The sequence below is a fragment of the Dendrobates tinctorius genome, unplaced genomic scaffold (assembly GCF_039654945.1).
Source record: "Dendrobates tinctorius isolate UK_male_01 unplaced genomic scaffold, ASM3965494v1 ptg000029l, whole genome shotgun sequence".
NCBI lineage: Eukaryota > Metazoa > Chordata > Amphibia > Anura > Dendrobatidae > Dendrobates > Dendrobates tinctorius.
Window position 1 is genome coordinate 35,891,341 of NW_027361697.1, and position 13,815 is coordinate 35,905,155.

The 13,815-nt window shown below is 40.8% G+C and overlaps 1 protein-coding gene across 5 annotated transcripts in view; it reads right to left on the minus strand.

Moving 5' to 3' along the window:
* Positions 1 to 242: 242 nt before the first annotated feature.
* LOC141085934 (dimethylaniline monooxygenase [N-oxide-forming] 2-like) overlaps positions 243 to 13,815 on the minus strand; it is a 95,762-nt gene continuing 82,189 nt past the window's right edge. For all 5 annotated transcript variants that reach the window (XM_073571591.1, XM_073571592.1, XM_073571589.1 and 2 more), the window contains exon 9: positions 243 to 1,276. In XM_073571591.1, the coding sequence (XP_073427692.1) occupies positions 928 to 1,276 (349 nt within the window). In that variant the 3' untranslated portion in view covers positions 243 to 927. The remainder of the gene's footprint in view (positions 1,277 to 13,815) is intronic.

The window sequence follows — 13,815 nt, forward strand, 5'->3', positions numbered from 1 at the left end:
CTCATTAACTCCATATATCCTTTACAATTGAACTCATTATTCCCTCATTCAACTGTGTCTCCCTGCAAGGAGTATCCCATTGTTAACCCTTGCTCTGCTTCTCATGCGTCACTGCATCCCGCAACCTGCTCACACATCAAAAAATAAATCAAGCTTTACTCCATCATATTAAAATCGGTACAATATATCTACTGTATATATAAAAATTGGTTAATATTTTATATCTCATGAAGAAAATGTGAGAAAGTCAGTATATTTTTATTAACATATTAAGTTTCTTTTGTCAATATACAAAGTGCTGCATCACATGAACAATGGTGGTGCTTCTTATAAAGCAAAAAGCATCTCAAATAAGAAACTTCCAACAACTGCAGTAATTAACGCATCACATTAAAATGGGATATACAATAAGGTTATGCATGATATCAGGTCCAGTAAAGAGCCATTATGCTCAATGTGTGGATTGTTAAGCTAGTAAAAGGGTGTCCTGCTGCCTGGATTTCTAAGAATCTGGCGACATTTTTTTCTCAACCAAGTGTCCATTGTTAATTCCTTTGTAGCGCCACCACCAGGAAAGTTTACAGTGCCTTTTTAAATATAGACTGTCAAAGTAATGCATGCACATATTGCGTCCTGCCCACTTTATATCCATTCTTTATCAAGAGAACTTTCCCCCTCTCCCCAATTCCTTCAAATTTACAAGACCGTTAATATAAGCAAACTTTCAAAGCGCTGTAAGGCTATGTGCACATTGGATTTCTGCTCTGAAAACTCAGCAAAAAACCACAAGATTTGAGGAGGATATGGAGAGTTCCTACTCAGTTTTTCCTCCAAAAACTCCTATGAACTCCATGTGCACAGACACCTTATGAAAGCACATTGATTACAGAAGGTTATTCTGTCCAGGTAATATTAACACTTCGTTGTTCAAAATCTGAATATAGCCACAGCTACAAAAACTGCCAAGACACAGAGAGCTCCAAGCACTTTGGTGATTGATAAACGTGGATCATCTTTTTTTACAACACGAGTCTTCGTTGCCTTTACAACTCTGTCCAGTGTAGTTAAGATTACTTTCCTAGCAGGGCTCCATTTCCCCGGGCCATTCAATCTGAAGTGCGCTGGTGTACAAGGGCCAAAGAGGAGCGCAAGGGCAAGCAGAGGATCGTATAGAAATAATGGAAAAATATTTGGCTTCACGCCAACAGCAGATGCCAATTCATCCAGGTATTCCACATAATCCACTTGCAAACGGTTCTCCCTACTTGTTCCAAATCTGTTATGGGGAAGAAGAAAAAAAAAGAGGAATAATAACATTCCATAGTATACACAAACATATCACTTACTATTAGAGTTGAGCGATACCGTCCGATACTTCAAAATATCGGATCGGAATGGATCGGCCGATCTTTAAAAAAAGTATCGGTATCGCCGATGCCGATACCGGAAGTCCCATTCAAGTCTATGAGACTTCCGGTATCGGAATTGGAAAAACCCTTTCCTGCCCTTGTACAGCCTCTCGGGGGTCTGTACGGGCCTTCCGGGGGTCTCTGCCGGCCTGCCGGTGGGCTGTGCGGACTGCCCGGGTTCTGTACCGGCCTGCCGGGGGGCTGTGCCGGCCAGCCGGGGGGCTGTGCACCCTGTGGGGGTCTGTACCGGCCTGCCGGGGGGCTGTGCCGGCCTGCCGGGGGGCTGCGCTGATGTCCGGGGGTCCGTGCAGGCATCGTCCGATGGGACTACAAGTCCCATCGGGCGATGCCTGCTACCATGACAGTGATTGACACATTAGCCAATGATGGGACAGTAGTAGTCCCATCATCCGGCTAATGTGTTAAATGTAATAAAAAAAAAAAAAAAACTACATACATACTACATGCATGCTACATACATACTGCATGCTACATACATACTACATACATACTACATACATGCATGCTACATGCATGCTACATGCATGCTACATACATACTACATACTACATGCATGCTACATACATACTACATGCATGCTACATACATACTACATGCATGCTACATACATACTACATGCATGCTACATACATACTACATGCATGCTACATACATACTACATGCATGCTACATACATACTACATGCATGCTACATACATACTACATGCATGCTACATACATACTACATATATGCTACATACATACTACATATATGCTACATACATACTACATGCTACATACTACATATATACTACATACATACTACATGCTACATACATACTACATACATACTACATACATACTACATACATACTACATGCTACATACATACTACATATATATATATATATATATATATATATATACACACACACACACACAAATTCCCACACAGCTTTTACCATAAAGTGAGACTAGGGACTTTTTTTTTTTTTTTAAGTGGCGGAGGAATACAGTGCGGAAGGATACCTACCTTCCGTCATTGGATTCCTGCAGCCCGTAGAGAGCTGATGCTGCAGTTCTCTACCCAAGATCGTCGTGGGACACACTCGTGGACTGCTTCGGATCATGGGTGAGTATTTTTGTGGTTCGTTATGTTAATATTTATTCCGTAAAAGACAATGGCTTCGGGTAACAATGTGACAAGTATTGGTAAGTATGTTACTCTATGTTATATGTACTGTATGTCTATGTATGTATTGTATGAATGTATTGTATGTAGTATGTATGTAGCATGTAGTATGTATGTAGCATGCATGTAGTATATATGTAGTATGTATGTAGCATGTATGTAGCATGCATGTAGTATATATGTAGTATGTATGTAGCATGCATGTAGTATATATGTAGTATGTATGTAGCATGTAGTATGTATGTAGCATGCATGTAGTATATATGTAGTATGTATGTAGCATGTAGTATGTATGTAGCATGCATGTAGTATATATGTAGTATGTATGTAGCATGCATGTAGTATGTAGCATGCATGTAGTATGTATGTAGCATGTAGTATGTATGTAGCATGCATGTAGTATATATGTAGTATGTATGTAGTATGTATGTAGCATGTAGTATGTATGTAGCATGCATGTAGTATATATGTAGTATGTATGTAGCATGCATGTAGTATATATGTAGTATGTATGTAGCATGTAGTATGTATGTAGCATGCATGTAGTATGTATGTAGTATGTAGGTAGCATGCATGTAGTATGTATGTAGTATGTATGTAGCATGTAGTATGCATGTAGCATGTAGTATGCATGTAGCATGTAGTATGTATGTAGCATGCATGTAGTATATATGTAGTATGTATGTAGTATGTATGTAGCATGTAGTATGTATGTAGCATGCATGTAGTATATATGTAGTATGTATGTAGCATGCATGTAGTATATATGTAGTATGTATGTAGCATGTAGTATGTATGTAGCATGCATGTAGTATGTATGTAGTATGTAGGTAGCATGCATGTAGTATGTATGTAGCATGTAGTATGCATGTAGCATGTAGTATGCATGTAGCATGCATGTAGTATATATGTGGTATGTATGTAGCATGTAGTATGTATGTAGCATGTAGTATGTATGTAGTATGTATGTAGCATGTAGTATGTATGTAGCATGCATGTAGTATGTATGTAGCATGCATGTAGTATGTATGTAGCATGCATGTAGTATGTATGTAGCATGCATGTAGTATATATGTAGTATGTATGTAGCATGTAGTATGTATGTAGCATGCATGTAGTATGTATGTAGCATGCATGTAGTATGTATGTAGCATGCATGTAGTATGTATGTAGTATGTATGTAGTATTTTTTTTTTTTTTTTTTAACATTTAACACATTAGCCAGATGATGGGACTACTACTGTCCCATCATTGGCTAATGTGTCAATCACTGTCATGGTAGCAGGCATCGCCCGATGGGACTTGTAGTCCCATCGGACGATGCATGCACAGAGCCCCGGACATCAGCACAGCCCCCCGGCAAGCCGGTACAGACCCCCACAGGGTGCACAGCCCCCCGGCTGGCCGGTACAGACCCCCACATGGTGCACAGCCCCCCCAGCAGGCCGGCACAGCCCCCCGGCAGGCCGGTACAGACCCCCACAGGGTGCACAGACCACCGGCAGGCCGGTACAGACCCCGGGCAGTCCACACAGCCCCCCGGCAGGCCGGCACAGCCCCCCGGCAGGCCGCTACAGACCCCCCGCAAGGCCCGAAATGACGGCGCATCATGATGCGCACACACCGCGCATCATGATGATGTCATTTCGGCTGTCAATCAACTTTGAACTTCCGATTCCGATGCCCGATATTGAAAAAATATCGGATGTCGGTATCGGAATTCCGATACAGCAAGTATCGGAATGCTCAACTCTACTTACTATATTTCATATTTGTTATTGTAACTTTCAATATCTACTTTATGTTAATGCTAAACACAGCTTTTACAACACCATGACATACCCGTACAGTGCCAGGGTGGAGCGAGCACAGCATAAGCCAGCTATCTGTAATTCTAGCCAATTAGCCTCTTAGGTGATGTGGTCACACTCACACCTTCAGAAAAGTGTGACAGCAGGAGAGGGCTCCTTCTGTCATCTCATGCTCCTTACAAACAAGAGGCTGAATCTAATTGGCTGCCTTCCAGTATAAAGCCTTATTTCACACATTAGAATTTTGACCAGTGACTACAAAACACAATTCAATTGGTCTCTCTATATAGATTCACCTATTTTGGTTTATAAATACTGATGTACTGCACTACCAGTCAAAAATCCACTACCAAATGATACTACCAAATGATAAAAGAATTGCATGTTTACTGTATGTCAGGTCATTTCATGACATTCTTTAGATCACATGACCACTGCAACCTACCAGTGAAAGCCAATGGGCTGCAGCTAGAGATGACCAAGCACTAAAACGCTTGTAACTCGTACCAATTCTCCTAATGCTCAGAGGCTAATTTCAAGTAGCGAGTATAATGGGAGTCAATGGGAAATCCAAGCATTTTTCCTGCAGACCTTACAAAAAGGTCTGGGGACAGTGAAAATGTTGAAATGGATGGGAAAAGTGCTGAATGGAAGTAGAACAGCATGGGTAAGACAGCTGGAAGCATCTGATTCCCAGATCACTGGTGAGAACAACAGTGTCACACCAAAAAAAGATGACTGAGGGGCCATCTAATAACCATGTACAAGTATGTAAGGGGACAATACAAATATCTCTCAGAGGATCTTTTTATACCAAGGAAGGTGACGGTCACAAGGGGGCATTCTCTACGTCTGGAGGAGAGAAGGTTTTTCCACCAAAATAGAAGAGGATTCTTTACTGTTAGGGCAGTGAGAATCTGGAATTTCTTGCCTGAAGATGTGGTGATGGCGAACTCAGTCGAGGGGTTCAAGAGAGGACTGGATGTCTTCCTGGAGCGTAACAATATTGTATCTTACAGTTATAAGGTTCTTTAGAAGGACGTAAATCTGGGTATTTATTCTGATGGAATATAGGCTGAACTGGATGGTCATATGTCTTTTTCGGCCTTGCTGTGTTACTATGTTACTTTTACTCCACTTTAATGACTGACAATAATCCATTCAAAATCAAAGACAAATTGTAGTTTACAGGAAAAAATGCTAAGAAACATTCTTTCCTGTTTAGTGATTTATGTATAAAGCAAAATTTAAAAAGGATTTTAAAAAATGAAGTAAACAAAAACTGAAAATTTTTAGTAAACAATTGGAAATTTCAGTCTAATTTATGCAAGAGCTGTCAAAAAAAATGATGTAAGAGGGACTTTGTATTAGACATAAAGGAGGTCCTCAGACATTCTGTTCAAATTGTCATGTAATTGTACTCCTAGACTCAAAGGCTATGCACCAAGTGCAAAGCCTTCCAAAAATTACAAGCAGGGTCATCCATACAACCTTGAAGGCACCAACTGTAGTATCTTATTCAAAACTTGAGAGCAAAGAAGCACAGTTGTGGTACACCTACACTCAAAAGTTATGTAGAAATGCAACACCTTCCAAACTTACAAGCAGGGTCATCTATACAACCTTGAATGCAACAATTGGATGACCCCATTAAATTATTAAGTGTGCACTTGTAGCAGGTCAATTTTGTTTTTTTATTTCAATCCAGCAAAATTTCACATAAAGAAGGTTCTACAGTATATATGGCAATGGTCAAAATGTTGACTAAAAATATTTTTTTGTTAACTGAACAAGGCCAAGCTGTTTTTAAAAATTTTAACCCACTGTAGTTTTACACGTAGCACTAGAGTTGAGCGAAACTGGTCAGCCAAATTCAGAAGTCGCCGACTTTGGCCGATCAAAACCCGACCATAGCGTGAGGTCGGCCACGAGGTCAACGACTTGAGCGCCAAAGTCACGTTTCCCACAATGCTTCCTGCGCCTTTTCTCAGCGAATCATCCAGGACGCACACTGTGGGCAACGCGATTACATAGGCAGTGGCTCCCACCATCTTAGAGAAGGGCATCCAAGTGATTGGCTGACTGTGTGGCATCACAGTGGCTATAGATTCAAAGGTGGAACTTTTATGGATTAAGCGTGCGCTACCAGACCATCACTCCTCATCAGTTGTGCGTTTCATATATTTATTGCCCAACGCGTTTCGAGGTAAAAAACCTCTTCCTCAGGGGATGACATGTACAGACAGGTAAAGACATCGCTGGTTTTATACATACACAGTTCAAAAATTGGCGCCAAAGGTCACGTGTTGGGGGGAGGACAAAAGTCAAAGGTCATCAGTGTCAAAAGAATGTTAGAAAACTTAGAATATCCAACAAAATTAATTCATTTGATATATTTCCAGATAAATGAATGAAGAAAGAAAAGAAAGGGAGAAGAAGAAAAGAAGGAAAGAAAAGGAGATGAAAAAAAAAAAAAGGCAGCACGAATAGACTTGAACCGAACTTAAAAAGAACGGAATCAAAAAGGAAGCAACAGCCAGTGTATAGACCGCCACTCCAAATGGGCAGACAATATGTAACAGGGAGGGAAAAAAATAATAACAGGGAGGGAGAAAAATAATTGAACATCTTTGTATGAAATATATGATTTTGTAGAAGTCTAGAAGATAGTAAATGGACCTTATAGAATAATAAAAAAGTAAAAACAATTATATTAAAAACTTTATTAAGTGTAATGAAAATATAAAAAATGTATGTGAATAAAAAATGTATATGAATAAAAAAAATATATAAATAAAAAATGTATATGAATAAAAGGTGTATCAAAAATAAAAAATGTATCTGGTCAGATTAAAAACGCCATGGAAAATGGAACACTAAATAAAGAAAGGGGTATTATAAAAACAAAGAGATTTTGTAAAAACAAAGAGATTTATGCATGTCAAATCCACTTAGACTGGTAACGGATTTATAGGGAGACGGGGGGAGCGCTGGAGAAGAGATGTTTCATAGGTTGTCACAAGGTCAGTGGCACGCAGAAAGGGGAGCCGACTCCGAGAAGAAAGCGCACACAGAACACCAAAGGAAAAGGAGATCACGTCCAGAGGGAGAAGGGAGAAGGGAGTGAAGAACGAAGAAAAATCCCACACATTGATAGTGTGAAACAGAAAACACTGAGAATGGAGGGACAAATAGGGCAACACAGCAATAATTTTGAGCAATGAAGCTGCATAAAAGGAGACCTAAAAAACAATTATGAACACATGGCAAGTTCAGAGAACAGAATTGAAAGTAAAATCGCAGTCATAAAGATACATTGTAGATAAGGGATAGATAAAAAACAGCTTTACTAGACTGAATAACAACCCAAAAAAATTATTTACAACAGTTAGTTTTTTCTAATAAACAACTGGAGAAACAACTGATAAAGACGAAGCAGAAATATTAAGAAATAGGTTCACTGATAAAAAATATCCTGTTAATTTACTTACGAATGCCTACAATAATTGCATCGTCTTATCTCAAGATAGTCTTATTAATGGCACTAAAACGGTTAAACCTAAAAACAATAAATTCATGACTAACTTTATCACGCAATTTTGTTCTGAACATATAGAAATTAGGAAAATTCTGAGTAGTAACTGGCATATTCTACTAAATGATCCCATACTGCAGAAATTCCTCCCTAGCAATCCTGGTATAACTTTTAGAAGAGCCCCCACCATTAAGAGTATAGTGGCTCCTAGCCTTCTAAAAAATGTAAAAAACAGTAACGAGTTTTTATCTGTATATAAGGCTCCCCTAAGGGTATATTTAAATGCGGCAAGAGGAACTGTTTATGCTGTACCTGTATCACACATAAAAATAAGAACTTTAAATCCACCAGCACTAATGAAGTTTTCCCTATTAAGGAGTTCCTTTCCTGCACCACTGATTTTGTGATTTATTGGATAGAGTGTGAATGCGGAAAACAATATGTGGGTAGGACAGTCCAACCACTACACTTAAGAATTAATTCTCACAGACACAATATCAAAAAAGGATTTTTAAAGCATGGTCTTTCCAGACACTGTACATTTGAACATAATAAAAATTCAAATGGTCTGAAAATCAGCCCCATTGAACATATTCCGGACAATATTGCTGATAGAATGGGGTCGCTTAATAGGAAGGAGGTTTTCTGGATTTACAGACTAAATACCCGAAGACCTAATGGTCTTAACGAAATTACTGAAGTTTTTTTGTAAAGGTAAACCAATACCTTTTCTCCTGTTGTAAATAATTTTTTTGGTTGTTATTCAGTCTAGTAAAGCTGTTTTTTATCTATCCCTTATCTACAATGTATCTTTATGACTGCGATTTTACTTTAAATTCTGTTCTCTGAACTTGCCATGTGTTCATAATTGTTTTTTAGGTCTCCTTTTATGCAGCTTCATTGCTCAAAATTATTGCTGTGTTGCCCTATTTGTCCCTCCATTCTCAGTGTTTTCTGTTTCACGCTATCAATGTGTGGGATTTTTCTTCGTTCTTTACTCCCTTCTCCCTTCTCCCTCTGGACGTGATCTCCTTTTCCTTTGGTGTTCTGTGTGCGCTTTCTTCTCGGAGTCGGCTCCCCTTTCTGCGTGCCACTGACCTTGTGACAACCTATGAAACATCTCTTCTCCAGCGCTCCCCCCATCTCCCTATAAATCCGTTACCAGTCTAAGTGGATTTGACATGCATAAATCTCTTCGTTTTTACAAAATCTCTTTGTTTTTATAATACCCCTTTCTTTATTTAGTGTTCCATTTTCCATGGCGTTTTTAATCTGACCAGATACATTTTTTATTTTTTATACACCTTTTATTCATATACATTTTTTATATATATATTTTTTATCTTTTTTTTTTATTCATATGCATTTTTATTCATATACATTTTTTATTCACATACATTTTTTATATTTTCATTACACTTAAAGTTTTTAATATAATTGTTTTTACTTTTTTATTATTCTATAAGGTCCATTTACTATCTTCTAGACTTCTACAAAATCATATATTTCATACAAAGATGTTCAATTATTTTTCTCCCTCCCTGTTACATATTGTCTGCCCATTTGGAGTGGCGGTCTATACACTGGCTGTTGCTTCCTTTTTGATTCCATTCTTTTTAAGTTCGGTTCAAGTCTATTCGTGCTGCCTTTTTTTTTTTTTTTCTTCTCCTTTTCTTTCCTTCTTTTCTTCTTCTCCCTTTGTTTCTTCATTCATTTATCTGGAAATATATCAAATGAATTAATTTTGTTGGATATTCTAAGTTTTCTAACATTCTTTTGACACTGATGACCTTTGACTTTTGTCCTCCCCCCAACACGTGACCTTTGGCGCCAATTTTTGAACTGTGTATGTATAAAACCAGCGATGTCTTTACCTGTCTGTACATGTCATCCCCTGAGGAAGAGGTTTTTTACCTCGAAACGCGTTGGGCAATAAATATATGAAACACACAACTGATGAGGAGTGATGGTCTGGTAGCACACGCTTAATCCATAAAAGTTCCACCTTTGAATCTGAAGATTTTATGGCCACGGCGTGGTAATTTGGATGTGCAGCAGGCTGACCTTGTTCCTTTATGTCTATTACTCTCCTGCATAGGGTGAGTATAATTATTTGGTTTACATCTTTATCTTCTCGGGTAAGACCCTATTGCGCTCTTTTCTTTTCAGTTTCCACTATCACAGTGGCTATAAAAGGCCGTGACCGCCATCTTACTTCTGCTGATCTTAGCATAGGGAGAGGTTGCTGCTGCTCGCTCTCAATAGGGAGAGTGTTTAGGCAGGAAAAAAAAAAAAGTGCTTCTGCTTATAGCGATTTTCACTCTACAACACAACAGTATAGTGTGCAGTGACAGGGGAGGCTATATTTGTGTGCAGCAGCTCTGTTGGTGATTAGGCTGCCTTATAAGGCTACCTGATAGCTGCACTGCTGTGTGCACACTGCTGTGCAGACTTTTTTCAAAGCCAAAAAACTTTTATTCCTTTTTTTCTGCACAGTAGTTACGGAGCATAAATTTTTGCACACACCGTATAGAGGTGTACGCTCCTCACACACTACCGTGTACCGGCTAGTATCACGGAAAAATACATGCTATATATGTGTGTGGCTCCATAAAAAAACTACACGGAGATTAACATTTTTCCATACATACACCATATAGAGGTGTCCGATTCTCAACCAGTATCGGATATCTGCTGTTCTTATTACGGTCACATCTACACAGAGTCAGCATGAGTGTGACATTTCGTAAATACATATACGGACATTGCCTTTTCTTCATACACCGTATTGAGCTGTCCGATTCTCAAACAGTATTGTATTTCTGCTGTTCTTATTACGGTCACATCTACACAGTTTGGTGTAGTGACCACTGTGTCCATTAGGGGGCGCTGTGTGGATGTCCGAAGAGAGAGGATGAGTGGAAGAATCCTAAAGGACCGTTATGTATCTCAAGGTGGGTGGCCTTGAGATGGATACTTGTGTGTGTGTTGATCAGCAATGATATTGCTGAGGTGTTGTTTCAATGTGTCAGGGAGAAGTCTCCAGGTAACTGGGGAGACGGGCGAGCCCAGTTACCTGCAAACCCACCCAGGGCGTGTGTTTGAGAACGTTGTGCAAAGAGTGTGTGAATGGTTCAAGGACCTGTGATGAGGTCATAGCCATGTGACCTGGTGGGCGTGGCTACGGACCATATATGGTGGCCAATGCTGGGACCCGGTTGGTCCAGTGCGGAAGGTCCCGCTGAGATGGGGCTTCCTGGCTAACAGCCTGTGAAGTGGCTGTGAGTATGTGTGCCTGTTAGTTCTCTGGAGGGAATGAACGTGTGCAGCATTGTGAAGCAGCATGAGGAAACCCTGACAGGGCGAGATAACTTGGTGGCTAGAAAGCCTGCGCATTGAACAGTGCATAACTTGTATGACTACAGGATAACAGAGCTGAACTCTGTAATGGACGTTATGCTGACTATATGACGTTTCCTGTTGCTTTGACGGTTTATGATGCTGAATATACCGAAGGGACTATGATTGTTTTATGGAAAACCCGTGCCAGATCTATTTTTTTGTGGCTGCAAGAGAGTATCCCCTACTTGAATGACAGCGCTACCTCACAACAGAGTCAGCGTGTGTCTTTGAGACTCCGTAAATACATATACCGACATTTCCATTACTCCATACACTGTATTGAGCTGTCCGATTCTCAAACAGTATCGGATATCTGCTGTTCTTATTACGGTCACATCTACACAGAGTCAGCGTGTGTGTGAGACTCCGTAAATACATATACTGAAATTTCCATTTCTCCACACACTGTATTGAGCTGTCCAATTCTCAAACAGTATTGTATATTTACTGTTCTTATTACGGTCACATCTATACAGAGTAAGCGTGTGTGTGACACTCCGTAAATACATATACGGAGATTGACAGTTTCACCAACAACATATACAGCTGTACACTTCTGATACAGTATCGTATATCTGCTTGTTGGATTACGGTGAAATGCATACTAGGTGAGCATCTGAATATAAATGGAGATTTCACTTTTTACATACACCTTACACAGCTGTACGCGCCTCATACAGTACCATTTCTCTGCTGGTGTTCTTGGTACATTTTCCCAAACATGAGGAAGTATGGTGGAAGAGGCCGCGGATGTGGGCGGGGGGGGCGCAGCTGGTACTGACGGTGGTGGTGCATCGGCTGGTTCTGGCAAAAGCACAATAGCAACTAAGGCAGGAGGTGTTGAGCCTGCATCATCATCTGGCACAAGAAGGCCTTTAAGGTTCCCTTCTCTGGGAGTAGGTAAACCGCTTTTAAAGCCGGAGCATCAGGAACAGGTTTTGGCTTACAATGCCGAAACAGCCTCCACCTCTATTGCCTCCTCTTCTGAGGTTATAAAAACTGCAAGCGAAGAGTCGTCAGTGCAGGCTTCTGGTCAGGAACACCACCTTTCCTTGTATCCTTCACCCACACCAAAAGTGAAGGATGCCGCAGCACACACTTCAGATTACTCCATGGAGCCCTTTTCACATACCATTCCTGGGTTATCAAGGCAAATCCTGAATTCCCCAGTCCAAGATGAATCTGACAGAGTGCACTGATGCACAGCCACTGCTAGATGATTCTGCTGGTACATTCACCCAGAGCAATACATTTTCCTCGCAGTCTAGTGAGCCTGAATCAGACCCTGATGAAACTCAGGTGCCCCTTCCCACATACTATACCACCTTACACGGTGACACAGAGGAATGTACAGAGGAAAATGCAGATGACATTGAAGACGAGGTCATGAATGACCCAGTTGTTGACCCGGATTGGCAACCATTGGGGGAAGAGGGTGCCAGTGACAATAGTTCAGAACAGGAGAAGGATCCGCAGCAGGCATCGTCATCACAGCAGCAGTTATCCGGCAGGCCCGTAGCTGTCAAAAACCTTGGTAAGAAAATTAAGAGAGTTGCCGGACAGCTTGGCCAGATGGTCAAATTAGCACAGCATGCAAGCCCTGAAAATTTGTACCATAGCAGGAAGAGTGCAGTATGGCACTTTTTTTTTTTAACAAAATCCTACTGATGACGCAAAGGTTATCTGTAAGAAGTGCCGAAGGACCTTTAGCAGGAGGGAAAAACCTACAAAATTTGAATACCAGTTGCATGCTTAGACATTTAACCAACATGCACTTGCAAGCGTGGACGGACTACAAAAGCTCAGGTAGTACATGTGCACCTGCTCTGACTGAAGTTAGGCGTCAACGCTCCATCGCTTCCCCACTGTAAGGCCACGACTAAGCACACCACCATCAAGAAATGTTGAGGTTTTGTCGCTAGGCCAAACCAGTCAGGGAATCACAATATTTTCACGAGGAAACACTGAATCTAGGCCATCAACACCCTCACCAACCCCTTCTCAGTCCGTCAGGTCCAATGCTAGCTCCCCCATATGCAGCTCTCAAGTCCAGCTCACCCTACCAGACACTCTCAGTAGGACAAGAAAGTACTCATCCTCTCATCCGCATACACTGGCTTTTAATGCCTACATTGCCAAACTGATCTCATTAGAGATGATGCCCTTCCATTTGGTTGAAAGCGAAGCTTTCTGAGAGCTCATGGCCTATGCTGTACCACGCAATGACCTACCCAGTCAGCGCTTCTCTCGAAAAACCATCCCTGACCTCCACCGGCATGTGAAAGACCGCATTGTTCATGCACTAAAACAAACAGTGAGGGGAAAGTTGCACCTCACAACAGATGCATGGGCCAGTAGGCATGGCCAGGGCTGTTACGTGTCCATCACTGTGCACTGGGTTAATGTGGTGGATGCAGGCTCCACAGGGGACAGCGACGGTGGAACAGTGCTGCCTAGCCCACGGTA